Source organism: Pygocentrus nattereri, chromosome 7 (genome assembly GCF_015220715.1).
Source record: "Pygocentrus nattereri isolate fPygNat1 chromosome 7, fPygNat1.pri, whole genome shotgun sequence".
NCBI classification, from domain to species: Eukaryota; Metazoa; Chordata; class Actinopteri; order Characiformes; family Serrasalmidae; genus Pygocentrus; species Pygocentrus nattereri.
In genome coordinates, this window is record NC_051217.1 from 32279397 (window position 1) to 32299270 (window position 19874).

Below are 19874 nucleotides of genomic sequence, written 5' to 3' on the forward strand. Positions count from 1 at the left end.
GAACGAGTTCCCACCATCGTCGCCGTCGCTGCGTGTAAGGGAACGAGTTCCGTCCATCGTCGCCGTCGCTGCGTGTAAGGGAAGGAGTTCCGTCCATCGTCGCCGTCGCTGCGTGTAAAGGAACGAGTTCTGTCCATCGTCGCCGTCACTGCGTGTAAGGGAAGGAGTTCCGTCCATCGTCGCCGTCGCTGTGTGTAAGGGAACGAGTTCCCACCATCGTCGCTGCATATAAGGGAACGAGTTCCCACCATCGTCGCCTTCGCTGCGTATAAGGGAACGAGTTCCCACCATCGTCGCCGTCGCTGCGTATAAGGGAACGAGTTCCCACCATCGTCGCCGTCGCTGCGTATAAGGGAACGAATTCCGTCCATCGTCGCCGTCACTGCGTATAAGGGAACGAGTTCCGTCCATCGTGAGGTGAAGCGATTTAACTTTCTGCTTAACCTAGTAAGATGTTGATCTTTAAAAATCTCAAAATAACACCTGATCTATCCCAACTGAAATCCATAACATGCTCTAATTTAAGCAAAACTTGAATAAAGAAAAGATTTCTGAGTGGTAATTAACATTTCAACAAGCCAAAATGTTCACTCTTCACTAAGAAAAGGGAGAATGAGTTGTCTAAATGATCACTGTCGATGCATATAGGAGAACAAGTTCTCTCAATCATTGCTGTCGATACGTAGAAGGGAAAGTGACAGGCGGAAGTGATGAGAAGAAAGGAGAATGTCTGCTGACATACAAGTATGTGCAGCAGGAAGCAGAGATGATAACGGGTGTTATCGCTTAATGATTGGTCATGGGTGAGAGGGAGGATATTATTGCAAAGATATTATTGCTAAGTATAGTTCTTCAGGTCCACTGGAACACATTGATGCAACCAAACATCAGATGGCAGTATAATGTGACCATGGACATGAACTCACAAGGCCATTTTGATCTCAGGTTGACTTCAAAGTAAAAACCTAAAGTGGCCATTCTGGCTTATTAGCCATCTTGCTTCCTTATACCTCCCAAATGACAACAGACTCAATTCAAGTTCAAATAAACAAGCATTACTTGCTGCTGCCCTCTAAACATGTTAGTAAATCAGGTGTTAGAACTTCTGTTGTTTCATGAATGCAATAATTGTGGCCCAACCAATATCATAATAGAAACTGGAAAACGATATATTGTGCAGGTCTACTGCTCACACCAAAACTCAGTCAGGCAAAACCGGCACCAGCCTTATTGTACGCTTTCTTTGCCCTGCTGAACTTTTACCTACCAGCAACAGTGTTACCACCTAAAAATACCACCATACAGCCCTGAGAGACAGGAAATAATCACTCTACACCTGATAAACACTGTTTTCTAACCATCTCTCTTTCACACACACAAACCAGGTTCAGCATTATTGACCTGCTAACAGCTTTACTGAGTCAAACAAACTGATGTCACGAGAACGCACTGCATTTTAACAGCTGTCAATATCTACTATTCACACAACCACTCACACAAACACACCTACACACAAAAGGGAGTCAACCAAGTCCTCTCTGAGAACACTGCGTTTGCAGTCATCATCAAGAGGACACTCACCCACTCGCTTGCTAAGTGTACAGCTCACACACACACTAAAAATATAACTATGCTCGTCCTTGGGGAAATACACACTTCAGTCTGTGAAAGCAGCAGTGTGAGTGTGTGTGTGTCTCTGTAATAATAAAGGGAGATGGATATTTTTAGGGCCCAGTAGATGGACCTCTATAATTAGAAAAGCAGGGCTGTGACTGGAGTACATATGGAAATCATTAGCTTTAGTGAACAGACACACATATACAGACATTTCCCAGCACTGTACTGTATTCTGTTACTCACACATAGGCGATAAAAAAGAGCCCAAAAAAATTAAAGAAATGACTTAACTAGTCATGAGCATGCAGCAGCAGAACACTGTGTCTTCTTTCAGTGTCGGGTTAATGCGGTACAAAGTAACAAACAGTAATGTTAAAACATTCAGTAACAAAACAGCGTAATGCATGACAATTAAAGTAATCACAACAGTTTACAACAATTCTGTCAATGTCATTTGTGCACGTTCTTGTGAATGAACAGTTCAGAACGAGCATGGGGTGGGGTGTGGGGGGATCCATGCTGAAGAGGAAAGTGGCTCAACCTCACCTAAAAACAAACTTTATAGATTTTAGCTGTTCATAACTTTAAATGTTGAGGTAGTCCAGAGACAGGCCTTTTAATGGCGTTTCCTAGGACTCTATGTTTCTTTCTAAATGAACTGCTGAAAAGGATTGCTTTTATTTTTTTATTCTACTGTTTAGTTGGTACAGATTTGTGTGGGTTTTAGAGAGTAACACAGAAGTGAAGTTATGAACAGAGAGATTACTTTTTTCAGGAAGAAATAAGTAACACCATTATAGTTTTACAGAAGATATTAGTGTTTTGTTTTTATTCACCAGGAAAAAATAAAAACTAAAGATTACCATTAATAATCTGTCAGGCCTTGAGACCTAGCTGCAGCAGAGTCAAAGCCACACTTGTACACGGTGTGTGTTAGTGCATGTGGAAATGGAACAGAGAAAACCAAATATTGTTTCCTTTGCTGTACAGACAGGTGGTGCAGTTAGCTGGTTAGACTTATGAAATATCCTCTACTGTCTCAGAGAGAGAGCGAGAGAGAGAACACTGGTCAAGCTTGTAAAGCCTCAGAGATCAGCCAGCAATCAATCAACCAATCAGTGGAGTTCTGAAGGAGCAGCAGTAAATCTGACTGGTGTTCTAATCGATAACACTTAGCCTCTGCAGCCTTATTACACAACACACACACACACCTATACATCCCCAAGGTCACAGAAGCATGGCAGAATACAGCTTCAGGAGGAAGAAACAGGAAGACACACAGACACTGAATTCTATTAAATCTGTCACAGATGCAGCCACATCCGTCTCTGTACCACACACAACTCAGAACAACATAACCCGTCCAAGTAGGTGTGTGTCTAAGGTTAGTGCAGCCATCACAAATTCAAACTCTCAGAATTCTCTATTATTAAAGTCAACTTGACATCAAAATCAATCCTTTTTACCTTGTCAGATCGTGTTCCTGACCACATTAAGCACGATTCACTGTACCATTATAACTCCAGCTTTCATGTCATATTTGATCAAAGCGCAGTGACCAGCTCTAAAACTGATTTCTTCTGACATCACAAGTGAAAATGAGGAGATAACTCAGGAGACCTTTCCTGATACAGCGCTTCATTTAGAAACGAGGCACGCATCAGATGGAAAATATGTTGATTTCCAACTCAAGACTTCTCTAAAATATGGAGAGAGAGGGAGGGAGGAAAAAAAGTAAGGATTAATGGTGGTCAGCAGTTTTGCGTTAAGGTGCAGTAAGACTGAGCTAAGTAAAAAAGCAGACGCTGAGTCAGGCTGGGGAGAGAGAAAGAATGAAAGACATTGAAACTGTGTGTGTGTGTGTGTGTGTGTGTGTGTGTGTGTGTGTGTGTGTGTGAGAGAGAGAGAGAGAGAGAGAGAGAGAGAGAGAGAGAGAGAGAGAGAGAGACACAAACACAGAGCAGAACAGACCAACAGAAACAGACAGAGAGACACAGATAGAAAGACAGAGTGAGATATAGACAGCGATAAAGATTGAGACATAGAATATGCACAAGAGAGTCAGAGAAAGCAGGAGAGAAAAAGAAAAGAAACAGACAATAAGAAAAAGAGAGAGAGAGAGAGAGAGAGAGAGAGAGAGAGAGAGAGAGAGAGAGAGAGAGAGAGAGACGGTTATTGTAGAGTCTGAACTGTGAAAATGAAAGTAATGTGGGTGATAGGGGATGAGGAGGGAGGGGTGTGTGTGTGATGGAGAGAGACAGGAGGGAGGGGTACAGACAGCTTTCCTGCTGCGCTGGGAAACGCCCCGGGACATCACTGCACTTCCTGTAGGGGAAAGAGCACTTCCTGTACAGCTACCGCTGCTGTCTCAGAGGAAACACACGCTCATCCATCCGCAACTACTCACCATAGCAACCACAAGGAAAGAGCGGGAAAGAGAGGACAGACAACGTCAAAGATACACACACGCATACACACACACCAGCAGAGCAAGACAGCAAGGACAATCTGGAAAATCACAAACATAAAGCATGAAAACAAACGAAAAACTAATTTCTCTCTGTCTCTCACACACACACAGACACACACACATGAGTTCTTGTATGAGGTGTGCTTTCATCCTCGTGCTTCTGTGCTTTGTGCAGACATTGGAATGAGCGGATCAAAGGCCTGTTGTAATAGCTTTCAGAAATCAATGCAGACAGCGGGCTGTGTGGATTACCTCTGTGCCCTACACATGCATGCACGCACACACGCACACACACACACACACACACACACACACACAGCTGCTATTTCCAAGTTATTAGAAGCAGTGATAATATTAACCATCTTGATCTAGCACAACCTAATATGTTAGCCCCAAACTAACACACTAGCCATAACCGGACATGCTAGTCATGACACAATACAATATGATATGCTACAATACAACTCAGTCCGATGTGATGCAATGTACAGTTACATCTCACAATATCTTATAGTCCCTACAAACTTGGGAGAGCCTCACAACACAGCACCCCAGTATTTAATGGACTGTCTGACTATCTCAAATCACCCCTGCCACAAAAGCCAACTATTCATCTTCTTTTCCTGTGCAACCAGTAAGACACACTGCAACAGCAAGGTGCTGATTATTGTGCATAGAGGGTTTTTTATTTTTGCATGCTGCTACTGTTTATATTCAAGCATTGTTTTCTGTGCCCAGGTCAGTGATGCTTTTTATACCTTCTGCATGTAGCAAGCCATGGACACACCCTCCCAAACACCTTAAGCCTATTTTTCACTGATTACCATACTAGCAGTTTCTAGCTAGAAGTGCTACAAAATACAACATTCATGCCGTATGGTGGAGTCAGGACCCATGATTAAATCAGCACATGGGCTGTATTTCATGTTGTCATGCCTGTCCCCATCAACAAACAAGGCACACAGCTTAAAAAAAACTCTAGATGAAATACTGAAATGTATGCTTTAAAGCAGAAGTGCCAGAGAACGACTATATTTTTATTTAATTTTTAAGTAACACTATAACTGGCCATCATTTATTCAAACTTCAAAAGCAAAATATAGACACTTGTAGTAGACCTTATAATATTACATGAATATTAAATTCAATATTCTCCCCAGGAAGTAGGTCTTTCAAACCTTTCTACTTTAACTAGCAGATTTTCTTTGCTGCAAGTTCATTAAATCTTGGGATCAGTCTCTGAGCTGGAAAGTGTTTATATTGGTTAAACCGCAGCTGAAACATTTGGTGACATGACTGCTGAGGTAGAAAAATTTTTTAAAGACACATTATGCTTTCTGCAATTAAAAAAAAATTTTAAATCACAAACACAGAGTTCACATGGAAAGGACTGGAAAGCTGAACACAGTAAGGTAGATGTGTAAGGATGAATGTGCTGTGGTGGTACCTGGGTCCAGGAGTGAGTGATGAAGGGGTTTTAGAGAAGGACTGCTGCTCCTGTATCTCCTCCTCCTCCTCCTTCTCTTCCTTTTTCAGGAAACTTTTGGCTTCTCGTGAATTCGCGTCAACCTCTTTAGTGACCCTGTAGTGACAGGGCGCACAATGACAAACAACCAGCTGAAAAATATTTTCTAAAGTAGTGGTCAACGCAATCATCATTTTTATGAGAATACATGGCTGATGTTAGCACTCAGAACTGCCCCCTATCAGCAAAGGCTACTTTTACCACCTAAGCTCTCAATACGCCCACAGGAAAAGGGACACATTCCCTTGTCAGTGGCAAATCCAATGAAGATCCGAGTGTCTTATTTTGGTTTTATTCAGTGAAAATTTGTTTCATTATTTTATAAAAATGTAATCTAATGCATATTAATGCATTAATTTTGATCAGACTCCTCTTTCATGATAAGCCTGTCGTACCAAAACAGCCTATTCTAAACATCCTGCTCTCACAAGCGCCTTTTTCTCACCAATGCATAAACACATTATGTGTTTACCTAATCAGGAAAATAAGTTTATTATAAATGAAACAATTCCATTACAAGAAAATTAGATTCTAAATGAGAAAAAGTATAAAACACACATCATATAAATATCAACAGCACAAAACCACTCACAGACTAACAAAAGCATCTTTTTTCTTCATAATATGTTCAGCGGGGTCTTAGATGTCGTCTGTTTTAAAGCAATAGAAATACTATACTGCCACCTACCGAGTGAAATAAGCAATGCAGCAGCACTGCCCTCCTGTGGGACTTACCGGACTTCTTCTCCAGCAAAGTCGAAGACTTTTGTTATCGTGATTCGAGAGGGCTCTTTAGGTTTCAGTTCTTGCTGCACAGATTCTGTAGTGGTTTTACTGGGTTCATCAGAGCTTTCGGCCATACACTACAGGAAACACGGAAGAAAATGCTCAGAAACAGAGTCCTGAACAGCTCAAACTAAATAAACATGGAAATATCAACAACAATGCAGTCTTAAATCTATAAAATGTAGAAAGAGGCCAGCTAATTTTTAATATGTAAGAAACAGCATCATCACCTCAACATGAATGCAAATTCTTGCTTATTATTGCAACTGCTGCATTCCAAAGGTTGCTGAAGAGTAAAAACATGCATTTGCGTACATTTATGAATTATAACCATGTGCTTTTGTACATTTATACACTACACCTGGTTGGTGGTGAACAGCATCTTTAAGACTTAAGACTAAATTAAGTGCAATGCTTCTTTTAAGAGTAGCCACATGCATACACAAAATGGTTTTAATGGATTATTCAGGCTTTTTCGTTTGCTTTTATTTACACTGGAGATGGTTGATTAGGTCGTTATGGTACTTATCACTAGCATCAGTGACATAAGTGGGTGGGTTATCTAACTGCTAGCACTATTTAGTAGGCTCATGGCTAGAATGCTAGGAAAGACATCTGTGCTTAATCTTTGAACTTAAATATTCTATTTACTACAAGAATGCCGTGCAAACTTTTCAACTTATTTAACTCTCTTTTTCATAACTTTTTTTTTTTTTTTTTTACAAGGACAGTAGTCTGTTCAGTTTTTGACAGTTATTTGTAAGAGTACATACCTGTTCAGAGGCAGGGCTCTGAGCTTTGGGTCTGGGACCAACGTCCTTTAAAAAACTAGCCCAAAGGTCGTCTGCTTTCTTTTTCTGCTTCTCTTCAGTCTCTACGGACTTTGACTCATCCTCTTTCAACTTTTCTCCTTCTTCTTCTTCTTCTTCTTTTTGTTTGTGGCTGCCATCCTCATTACCTTCTTCCAGCTTGAGCCCTCCTTTTTTCCTTTTCCTTTACAGAACATTGGAAACAAGATAAAGAAATGGGTGCTTTTAACAACTATACTTGAGGCGCTAATAAAAAACACTTCTCAGGTGAAACAGTGCAACACTCACTCTATCCTCAGCAAAAGAGTAACTGTATTTGGTTAAAAACACAAAGTTCTGGCCTATACACAAGACCTTCATCAGATGCCAAATCCAACACAAAAGGACACCATTAACAAAAAAGTTCTGAAGTTGAATGCAGGTGTGGCCTAATTATAGGAGCAGTCTCAGCTCCTCATCTGCCCCATCTAGCGGCCTGAGCACAGAGAGACAATAAAGACTAAATTTTATACACACACACACACACACACACACACACACACACACACACACACACATTATATATATATATACACACACATATACATACACACACACACACACAGCTGTCATCAACACTGCATTTCACTATGAGGCTCACAAATCCAAGTGCACAACTTCATGGATGTTTCCCCTACATACAACAAACCACATAGGCAATTAACAGCACTAACCATATTACATAAGTAGCAATTAACACTTTTAATCTGCATATGCTGACCTGTTCTAAGATGTGGAAAATCTCTCATTCTTTTTGTGTAATGACACTTTTTTTTTTTGGTACCAATTTTTAATGTTTTTACATCTCCGAAATGGTAGAGTCATTTGAAATGTTTAACCCAAAGCTGGATCAAATTGAAGAATACACCAATGTTTATGAATAATTCTAAGAGGTGGGTAAAGGTGGTAGTAAACTGGATATTACACCTAGACATGGAACTAGTTTTATGAGTACTGCTTAACAACTCTTGTCGGGTAGTGTTCCTTAACTTGTCTTCTGCCCTGTCTCACAATAATCTGTTAAATCCTCTCTCCTTTGCAGGATATTCACTACAACATCATACAGAAACAGTAAAAATAATCATAACCGTAACAAACATTTGAACAAACACATTTCATAGCAAAAGTATTATCCCACCTTACAGACAGCCCTTTACTTGACTTCTTTTTCTTCTTTGCATGGTCGGTTCGTGGTTCGTTTTGCTCCTCTCCTTCCAGGCCATCTTCCTTCTCACACTCGTTAATGTCATCCTCACTCAAGTTGTCATCTGATCAGGTAGACGAAAAAAGGTTTTGTTAGGTAACACACAGGGTGAGAACAACACTGTGCCCATCCAGATTTCTTAATTATATATACACTCAAGCAACATTCTGAACATTTCGTACTTTCAGGTTATAATTACTTCTACGTAGAGATGACACAACACCACCGTTCCTTTCACAATCTCAATATTGGCCTGTACTGATGCTGATCTGATATTTCTAATTTAAAAACTACTGAGCTTTTAACTGAGCTGCTACATCAAGCATCAGTTAAGATGAGCATCTGAAACTCTCAGGCTTCAAACTAGCCCACATGAAGAAACACACAGCATAAAACACCACAGTGAGTGACGCTTCAGAATTCACTCGTTATAAGACTGGATCAGATTCATTCAGGTTTTCGCTCCGATATCAGATCTGCTGTTCTGTGCTGATACTGATACCCAGCAATGCCTCTATGCTATTTACTGCAGCTCTATAAGGTACTCATCTACAGTCCCTGCTGAAAAAGACAATAAGAATCATTAGGATTTAAACCTGATGGTTTACTTTCTAATGGTAATTGGCTTAGTAGTTACTATTAGTGACCACTAGTTTCTTGTAGGACACCTTTAGTAAAATATCAAATGCATCTGGAATCAATCTTAAAATACCTGTTAAACCATTAGAATCACTTACACTGTGAGACCAACCTGTCTGGAAAACACACAAAACACCTAGTGACTACTGGACCACCAGAAACCAAAGAACACCTTTTTTCCTGCAAGGTAGTTTTTAACCTGGCACTTTTGCAATTGTACTCAAGCTACTTTTATTTCCACTTAAGCAATTATTTCACAGAAGCTAGAGGTTTGAGCTAAAAGGGGCCATAAGATTAAGAGACCCTTATTAGTCCCACAACGAGGAAATTTCACCTCCGCATTTAGCCCATCCATGCAGTGAAACACCACATACACTATAGTGAGTGCACACACACTAGGGGCCAGTGAGCACACTTGCCCGGAGCGGTGGGCAGCCCAATCCGCAGCGCCCGAGGTCTTGCTCAAGGACACCTCAGTCATGTGCTGTCGGCTCTGGGGATCGAACTGGTGACCTTCTGGTCATAAGGCTGGTTCCCTAACCTCCAGCCCACGACTGGCCTTTAATTATTATTAATGTTATTATTATTATTTTAAAATCTGTCAAAGATTTCACTGACCAGCTGCTTGTTTCCTCACAAACAGAACATAAACAGTCCTCTTTCATTAGACCTAGTGCAATACAGTATGTGAAATCCTTAATCACTCTGATTGCACTGTTTTTGGTGTTTTGGGGTCTTTTCTAAATTCAATTTCTTCAAACCTCACAAAAGTAAAAACCCTGATTTATATCATGCATTGTGAAAATGTGTGGAGTATCGCGATGCTTTTTTGCCACATCGCCCACCCTTAATTTAGGCTCCCAGCATCAAGGCACTTCAATTTAGCTACAAAAACAATCAAGTAAATAGAGTTGATGTAATTCAGCATTTTGACAGACTACAAAAATGCTCACTGAGCAGGTAAACAAGGTTTCTCGCGAAACGCGAAACCGCTCAAATTACTAACCTATATGAAATGTTACACACGGAGTCAGACAACTGTGTAACTAGCAAAGTTCAATAAACCCTATTAACGCTGAAAGAGTAGTTTTCACAATTAGTATTTATCTTTATAACCCTCTTGTTTCGTGATATGTTACTGTGCAAAATGCAACTCGCCGGATAAACATAAAAACAGTAAACGGCGTAAAAACAACCCTGTGTGCGGGTCACTCAGCTAGCCTGCCAACGTTAGCACGATACCCAAACAGGCGCCTCTCACCGGAGGGGACGTAGTCTTCATCTTCATTAGAGGAATAATCATCCGAGTCGTAGTCAGAATAATTCATCATTTTCTTCCAAAATGATGTGCCGCGATAGTAAAACAATAAATAAACGCACCAGTTGTGGAGCTAGTAAGCTAAGGCATGGAAGGATGAGTAGGAACACAAAGCCTGCGCGGAATTACTGTCTATGATCTGTAAACACTGTGGACACTACTTAACTAGCCATCTGTGCCGCTCTATGCCGATCTTGGTCTTCTACAGATCTACAACATGTCGCCCTCTTCTATGGCACGCCCTAAGGGACAAACAGCACGGTTACCTTGGCCTGCCCATTACAATAGATAAAATCCAGCGACGAGCGTTAATTTGTCTTTCAAGATTCAAAATTCTTTGTTGCCTTTGGGTACAACGAGATTGGGTAGCAATCCTAACGGTCCACATACAAACAAAAAAAAAGATTAAAACTAGGAATAAAGCAAAAAAAAAAAATAGGCTAATGTAAGATATAAAATGCAAGACATTAAAAGAAAAACTATACAATTTAAAATTATTTTTAAGAGCAAAAATTAATTAAACTATAAACTAAAAAATTAAACTATTACATGATTTAAAATAAAATTATAAAAAATAAAATAAGTAAAATGAAATGGGTGGATATAAAAGAATGCAACTATGGTATTGTACATGAAGGTATTGCATGTAACTCATGAAAGTAGCTCACGACCATAACTCATGAAGTGTTCAGAAGGGATTTTAGTTATGTTTTAAAATTTAAAAAATACAAGGCTTAAATGTGCCATTCAAAACTTGCAGCTACTGACGGTGTGCGAAAAAAACAAGAGAACCCCTTATTTGGTAACGTACCGCAGAGTTTATAAAGAACTGCCTCTCAGTGATGTGTTCCGGACTTGTCAAACGCTAGAGGGCGCTCCAGAGCGAGTGCGAAATGAACAGCTTAATATGGAGTAATTGGGCAAAATCATACAAAAGTTTGTAAACGCCTAAATATTTTATATCTTCTTCTTCTTCTTTCGCTGCTCCCTTTAGGGGTCGCCACAGCGGATCATCTGCCTCCATCTTGCCCTATCCACTGCCTCCTCTACTTTCACACCAACCGTCTCCATGTCCACCTTCACTACATCCATAAACCTTCTCTGAGGTCTACCTCTTCTCCTTCTACCCGGCAGCTCCATCTCCAACATTCTTTGACCAATATGGTTAGAAATGGTTAGAAACTATTTCAGCTTTGTGTTTTTAGCCGTTGAGGTCCATTCACTCCATTCTTTTATTACTCGCTCGCTGGCGCCCTCTGGCGCTTTGCAGGAGGAATGGAGCAGCCTCTCCTTCAACCGGCTCTGACGTTGCTGTCAGACTACGCAAATGACCTGCCGATGTGACGTCAGAACTCAGTAGTTTGCGTTTATGGCGGAGTGAGGACGCTGCTGCTTCACCATCTGCGCTGGAAGCGAGCGCTGCCCGATTTTCTAATGGTGTTGTTGGGAATCCCGAGTTACTTTGCCCGTGGTCACCGTGTTCAGTTCATGAGAGATGCAGGACGACTCTAACCTGCCCGACATAGGATTTGTGCAGCAAATTCTGAGTTTGAATTTGGTCCCCAGGAAGAAAAATGCCACCAACTGCGGGAACGACACATCGCTGTGCGATTTCTCAGGTGAGCTCCTCTCTCTCAGCAACACACAACAAACAAGCTGATTTATTCTCGCTGCGCGCTAAGACCAACACGTAGCTTTGCGCTGTGGCGATATCAAAGGGCTTTTTAAACTTTCAGCTCGATGTGCGGACGAGCTGGGGAACGATGGCTCGCTAGCCTGGCTAACCCTCCTAGCTTAGCCAGCTAGCGGAGATCAGCGGGGTTTGCTGTAGTTAGCTTAGCAGAGCAGCGGATGCAGCGGTAGATAGCGCTGGATTTGTTGAATTACTTGTCAGATGGTCTACTTCGCTTTACTTTTACAGGTTCGTCTATAGGGTCTTATCATGTACTGCCATGAATAATTGTCAGTGTAATTCTGAAGTGTGTAAATCTCACATGTCCAAAGGCGGTGCTAATAGAAAAACAGCTAGCTGTGTTAGCTAGAGAGCTATTTAGACGGATAGTTAGCTAGCTTAGCTAAGTTAACCTAACTAGGTACAAGGACAGACGCTACTGATGGTTTTCATCGCTAGGTTAACGTTGATTTGAGTAATTGTGATGCCATATTCTCTATTCTCTGTTTTTCACAGTACTTCTCTAAAATGACATGCCAGCTGTTGTTTTGTGTCTTGCAATAAAAATTGTGCAAGTTTGTCAGAAGAAATTCACACTATATTTGTTGCAAGACACAAAAGACAAACCTATTGTGCCAGTTTCCCATAGCAAACTTGCACAATTTTTAATTCTCTTGGGGCAGCAATATGCATAAGAAGGGATTAGTGTCTAGATTAGTGGGTGTGAAAGTGGATGTGGGTAAAATCTGTTTTATAATTGAATCTGCTGAATATGAGGAGGTAACCTTCTGTACTTGCTCAAAGGCCATTTGTGAAAGTAGAGCAGCTCTTTGGGAATTGGGTTTTGACAGACTCAGTGCCGACTCAGCTGTGTGGTAACTTCAACACCGGAACAGCTTTTGCTAGTATTTTGTTTTAAAACCTCAGTCAGTTTTTTTTTTTTGCTTTGTGGAGTATCATCAGTATCAGCAGATACTTTCTTAAAAATATTGTCGGCACTAGACAGATGTTTAGATTCAGCTGATGTTTCAAACCAATGCTGGGGTAACGCAGAGCTACTGTGTTGAAATATCGATTTATTCGTTTTAATAAGTTTGAAGCCTATAGCAAAGTGTTATATTTCTCCAGGTAGACACATATTTACAGCATATTTACATTTTATAAATGTTTATGTATCGCCGCTGGCAGATGTGTGCATGAAAAATATGAAAGATATTGGCGATTGCCAACATTTGGCGTATCAGTGCACTACAGTCCCAAATTTTTTAGTTACATGTAAACATAAACTGTTATATTTATATAAAGTATAAATATTTTTAATACAGGTAATTGAAAAATCAGTATGAATAATGCCCTGGATAAGTAATAATCCCTCACTGTGCTCTGAAGAATGTGGAAAAACATCACAGCAACTTGAGCAGCTCAATAGAACATTTCTTAACCCAGCAAATATTTCAGTTTAATTTGCTCTTAATTTATTGTTAGACAATGACGCATACATGTCATGTTCTTGTTGTCTTTTATAAAGAGTTTTTTATTTATTTATTTATTTCACATTGCGTTATCTTTTTCCTGTCCTTTCTCAGAGATGTGGTATGGCGTGTTCCTGTGGGCTGTCGTCTCTTCGCTGGTGTTCCACCTGCCAGCAGCTCTACTGGCCCTTGCCACTCTGCGCAGACATAAGATGGCACGCTTCTTGCCCATCGCCATCTTGCTTATGGGCATTATAGGCCCCCTGTTTGGCGGAGTCCTCACTAGTATGTCTTTCTGTCATAGCTACAGTGTCTCCCTTAGAGAAACTGTGTACGCATTACTGTTAGTGAATGTGTGTCTGTAGACTTTCTCACAAATGCCTATTGAAGGGCATAAACCAAATGGGCTGTACAGAGTCTAGAGGTGGGCAATCCAGGTCCAAAAGTAAAAACCCTTCTCAGTCAAAGAAGGCGAGCAGTTGGTTGGCTAGAAATCTGCCTAACACTTACAGTTGCCCCATTCAGGGTTCTTAATTATTCTTGCTACCAACATGATACTGCAGTAGGGTTTAAGATGTTAACAGTGGAACACCCCGTTTACTGAGTGCTTCAGATTGTTTTGAGAAAACACTCTAAAATATATAGAAAATGAAAAAAAAAGTTTTTTCTGTAAATCTGGTTTCTGTGTGGTTACACTTCACTTTTGCTTTACAGAACAAAACTGTCAAATTAGCACAGACGAAATTGACACACAAAATATGATATTTTTATAATATTTTATCAGTACTGCTCAGTACTTCATGTTACATCATATGATGCATGTTCCTTGTGGCTTCTTCCAGGTGCAGCGATAGCAGGGGTGTATATGGCAGCAGGAAAGAGGATGATGTCCTTGGAGGCCTTGGTGTTTGGAGTAGGACAATCTTTCTGTGTTCTCGTCATCTCCTTCCTCAGAGTGTTGGCCACCCTGTAGCGTTTGAGCCACCAGACCAACCAGGCTGCCATCACAAAGGAAGAAGAGAGCTGTGAACGACTTGTTTCAGTTCCCCTGGACGTCATATGCAAAAACATGGAGGCCTTATTTTTCACACTTGTCCCCACAGGTCTTTTATTTTGATATGTAGATAGGTCCCTCTCCCCCTCTCCCTCTCCCTCTCCCTCTCCCTCTCCCTCTCCCTCTCCCTCTCCCTCTCCCTCTCCCTCTCCCTCCCCCTCTCTCTCCCCCTCTCTCTCCCCCTCTCCCTCTCTCTCTCCCTCTCTCTCTCCCTCTGTCTCTCCCTCTGTCTCTCTCTCTCGCTCTCACACACAAAATGTCAGGTTTCGGGTGGCAAAATGGACAGATGAGCACCTACCTTTTAAATGGCCTTCGAACACTGGTGGTTTGTGGAGACATCTTGCACATGTGCGCTTTGTATATAGTAGAACATTCCAGGAGAAAGATTCAGTGGGCCAACAGAACTTCAGCACTGAGGGCCGTGGAACCCCAGCATATAGTGTTCAGAGCAACACTGTCTGGTTTCAAGAAGCCCCTAAAATCTTGATTTCCATGTATTTTGCAGAGATGTGTGTCATTGTTATGAGCTCACATGATTCTGGTAGTGATGACACTGGTCTTTTAAATTGCACAGATATTTTTCTCATGGTTTTTTGTACACCAAATTCACTTCGTTTAGCAAACGATAGTATGGAAATCCATTACTGCCTGGTAGAAGAAGAAGGAAAAAAAATCACCTACATTTTTTCTCACTCTGTTTCTGAGAGTAGTATCTCAAAATATTGACTTACTATCTCAAAATTTTTGCTTTTCATGCCAAAATAAGGAATTATTTTCTCAAAATTCACAGTAAATCTATGTGAAAATTTCAAGAAAAGTCATCATTTTGAGATACAGATTTTTTTATTTTTTATTTTTTGGCTTCCTGAAACAGAAGAAGAAAAAATAAACATACTAAAAGCCCATCAGGATTTTTTTTCTTTTCTGTTTGGCAGGAATGAACTTCCATAGATTAGCCATGGGTCCAGATAGAGCTAGTTTGAGCCTGCACTTGTGGTAGTTTAAAGTATGTACATACTAAAGCCCATTCCAGCTCCTCCTCAAGTTATTGGGGAGAAGGATAAAGATTTTATATTTTTTAAAGAAGCTAATCTTATAGGCCAAAAGCTACAGAGTTCTTTTAAATTTATTCTTTCTTTTTCAGTTTTCTTTGCTTACAAACGTTGTCATGTGTTTGTTTACACTTCATTTTCTTTCTCAGTGTATCATAGTGAGGGGTTACAGGTACATTTAGTCTAAAGTGTTATTTTAGTAGCTAGTTCTGTTCTCTGGAGTGCTCATTTCTTGACGGCATTTAAATAGCTTGATTTACATAGATGTCATTTTTAACACGGACGTCATTTTTACCGTTGAATTATTAATTGTGCTTGTATTTCAGCATTTGGCCTTCACATTGTTATTTATTTACAGCACAAAGTAATATATTGTTGCTTTGATATTAATATGCCCGTAAGATTCCATATGAGGCAACCTCAGTTCTTAATGCCTACTATATGAATGTGTATCAGATTTCAATGAAATCCCTAATAGAATCTTATACCTTTTACCAAAGAGATCTTAACGCTAATGTACAGCCATTGTAAATTTGATATACTGTAATCTTTAACCTTGTTGTAAAGAGGTTTCATGCAGCGACCACAATCAAATGACTCTGCTTAAATCAAGAAATTTTTATTGATTTAACTACTTCACACCTAAAGAGTGTAGTACGTAAAAGAACGGAGGCTTCTTTGCCCAAATACATTTTGCTTTTGATCAGCTGAGTCTACCACTGATTCATTAGCAGCAGTGACTTGAACTCCACAGTAGCAAAGTAAAAGGAAAATTGGGTGTTTTTATGGATTGTTGAACAGATTGCTAAATCATGTAGAATCATAGCAGTCAATTTATGCATCCTCCCTACTCAAAGTCTGGTGCAGGCTCAGGGGCTGTTAGGTCAGCTGCTTAAAGTCAACCTGAAATCAGAATTTACCTTTATTTTTTTTAACTTGTTAGTTCAAGGAACACTCCATTACACTGTACTATTCAAAAGACAACAGTGTTGTTTTCCCGTTATCTTTAATCAAAGCGGAGTGACTTGCTAATGTCACTGTGCACCAGTGGGCGGGGAAAAATATTAACCAGTAATATTTCACCCACCATGATACTGCATGTCACTCAGAAATTTTGTGGTATAGAAGGAAAATGTTATGACTTTAAATTCACATTGAATCTAAAGAAATGCTTCATCTAAAGACTACTAAAATAGTTAACCAGGAATGAAAATTAGCGGGGACCTCTTAATGTAACGCTAACTGACTCCTACTAGCTTCCATCCTTTATTAGATATGTTATCATTTAAATTTTCCCTCTTTATACAAGACCTCTGGAAGTTTAATTTTCCTCTAAGCTTTGGTAATGGTGTGGACTGTTATTACTGATAATTCTGCTAATCTTTTATGAATGGAGTCCTCAGTCTTTAAGCTGGCTGCAGCTGGAACGCTGGCACTGCTGTTGTCGTCAGCTGTGGAAATCATTGAAAGCAATGTTTTCCTTATTCAGGGCCTATGGTCTTTTACAGTCTCACAAATGGATTTATTTTTCTAAAGTCCATCTATCCTCCCTCTATAGAGTGACTGCACGTTGTCTTCTTGGTTTGTCCTTGACTGTCTTGTTTTCATGAAAAACGGATTGCAGTTATTTAACATTAATGTGATTTTATGGGTTTGATTTTTCTTTTTTCGGGGCAGGTTTCATTTTTCATACTGTACATTAAGTGCCAATTGTTAATATTTTCATGTAATAAAATGTTTTAGATTATAGTTGGTCTTGATCTATGGAGTAGTTTTTATCTGCAGTCATGCACATCCAATATGTCGGTGATTTTTATTGACAACAGTACAGGGTCATTTTTGTGTAAATACATAATTATTACACTAAATGAATCTTTACACTTCCAGTCAACTCCAGAATTATTGGCAGCGTCCCTGGAAATGAGCTATAAGCAATATATAAAATAAATCACATGTGCAACATGTGATATTTGGGGCATAGGCAAATGTGTAAGCTGCATATTTTTATTTCCAGAAAAAAAAAGGTTCCCAAAATGTCAATTCATGACATGATTAATGTAAGAATAAGAGTATTCTGTAATGCTTAACAAGATAGCTGAACACTTGTTAAGAGGCATTTGGACCACTCTTTCATGCAGAACATCGCCAGTTTCTTGACATTCTTGGGCACTTGTGGACTGCTTTCTTGAGTACTAACCACAGATTGTAAATTGGAGAAGATCACTGCAAAACGTTAATTTTGTGTTCATGCAGCCATTTCTCTGTGGATTTTAGTGCGTTTAGGGTCATTATCTTGTGGAAACGTCCACCAAAATGAGGCTTCAGCTTTCTGGCAGAGGTAAAGAGGGTTTTTTTTTGTGGAATCTATTATGCCATTTTTGCAAGAATCTCTGGACCACTAGCAGTAACTGCTCCAAAGCATCAATGACCCACCACCAGATTTGACAGTGGGCATCAGTCCACCCCCAGTGTGTTAACTGTATGTATGACAAAAAGGTTGCATTATGTGACTTGCTATTAGGAAAAGCTTCTTTTGTGGAACTCTTCCCAAAAGGCTTCTAGTCATGGAATAGTCTGAAAGCTGATTTTGAAATCCAAAACCACCAAGGTTGAACTAAACAGCGCAGTTCTGAAACTGTGGTCTTGGGTTCCTTTGTCTCTCTTTCCACCGTCCTCACTGTAAATCGGGGCAGTGTGCTCATGCATCCTCTTCCAGGCAAATTTTCAACTATTCCATGCTTTTCAACCTTTTTTATTATTACCCTGATTATGATTTATTTTTTTAATTGACTGCATTTTTTATAACCATTTCCTGATCAGAGCACGTCAACAACCTTCTGCCTCATTTGAGTTGACACCTCTTTCGTTTTACCCTCGTTGATGGATGATGAAGAAATTTTACATGTATGTAACCTCATATTTATAACCAGGATGATAGGAAATGATCAACTCTTGTAGAAATGATTACTTTTTGATTATTTTTTTCCAAATAATTGAGGAAGATTGTAAGAATTATATGTGTATTGTTTTTTATATGATTGCTTTTGCCCAGTTTATTAAAGTGTGTCAATAATTTTGGAGTTGAACCAGTTTCATCAGGAGAGGGTTCTTTAAATGTACAGTCTTAGTGTCTTCATGCTCACACAAATGAGCAGGAAACCTTGGGCCAATGTTCGCATCATAAAAAGAGCTTGAATGAGATGCTTATATTATATATGTTGCCTATAGCACAAACAGAGGACTGGCATTATTCACACCTAAAGCGCGGATGGAGCTTCCTCTGCTTCTCCAAGCTTAATCCTCCCTCTCCTCCCTCCCTCTTCATCTCTCCACTCTCACAGATGGCTCTCCTGCGCTCTCACTACCTCCACCAGCCAAATCTGCAGTAGCGCGGCTCGCTGCCTAGTCAGGGGAGTAACTGGGGAGCACACACACACACATACATACATACACGGTTATGACTCAAAAGCGTGTGGGCTCTTCCGATCACAGGGAGCGAGCTGCATTCTGCTGCAGAGCTTTGCTCCTGGCAGGCTGACATTTTAAAATGACAATGGCCACTGCTGTCTGGTATTAGACTGTGAATATATTCTCATGCTGCACAAAGCTGTATCTGGTTGACTATTATCACACCATCATGGGACGAAGCTGGACACACTGAGATTTGTTATAAAGTCCAAATGTCTCATTACAATATAACAACGCTGGGGTCAGTCCAAGATGGTCATCTTTGGAAATATTGTTACATTTTGATGTGAAGCCACACCCTTTTTTCAGCCCCTCTGTGCTCTGTTGCTGTAGATTTCTTCACATTGATTTTGATGACACTGAGGTTGTTTATATCTGAGATCTCAGCTATAATGTTATATCATGATGGGCTGCATTGTGAAGTGAGCATTATAGCCAGTGCTTTAAAATACAAAAGACCCAAAACAGCCCGATGCAATTCTCAAACTATCCAGCAGAGGGTGTTACTGAGCCCTTGCGTGGAAACTTGCAGGAGCAAATGCAGATGCAACATACACCCATTTCGATACAAACGCTTGCTCTCTCTCTTTTCTACTAGCATAGAGCATGTAGCAAGTCAGATTGGGAAATGTAGTCTTAAATCAGTCACAGCCATTTTGAGTCCATTTAAAAAAAAATCAGCCCAACTCTTAATGACACAACAGAATTCACTTTTTAATAATTATTAACAAGTATATGTATCGATTTAC

General features: G+C 40.1%; 2 protein-coding genes across 2 annotated transcripts in view; one reads left to right on the plus strand and one right to left on the minus strand.

Annotated features, from left to right (window-relative positions):
• The window catches only part of cfdp1 (craniofacial development protein 1), a 39589-nt gene extending 29042 nt beyond the window's left edge, over positions 1-10547 (minus strand). The window contains exons 1-5 of the mRNA XM_017704204.2: positions 10351-10547; positions 8385-8514; positions 7172-7391; positions 6348-6475; positions 5535-5669 (exon numbers count right to left, since the gene is read on the minus strand). Coding sequence (XP_017559693.1) covers positions 5535-5669; positions 6348-6475; positions 7172-7391; positions 8385-8514; positions 10351-10420 — 683 coding nt within the window. The 5' untranslated portion in view covers positions 10421-10547. The remainder of the gene's footprint in view (positions 1-5534; positions 5670-6347; positions 6476-7171; positions 7392-8384; positions 8515-10350) is intronic.
• Positions 10548-11765: 1218 nt separating this feature from the next.
• tmem170a (transmembrane protein 170A) lies at positions 11766-15373 on the plus strand. Its single transcript, XM_017704186.2, has 3 exons — positions 11766-12026; positions 13666-13836; positions 14394-15373. Exons 1-3 carry the CDS (start codon positions 11903-11905, stop codon positions 14522-14524), a joined length of 426 nt encoding a protein of 141 aa, XP_017559675.1. The 5' UTR covers positions 11766-11902; the 3' UTR covers positions 14525-15373.
• The last annotated feature ends 4501 nt before the right edge of the window (positions 15374-19874 follow it).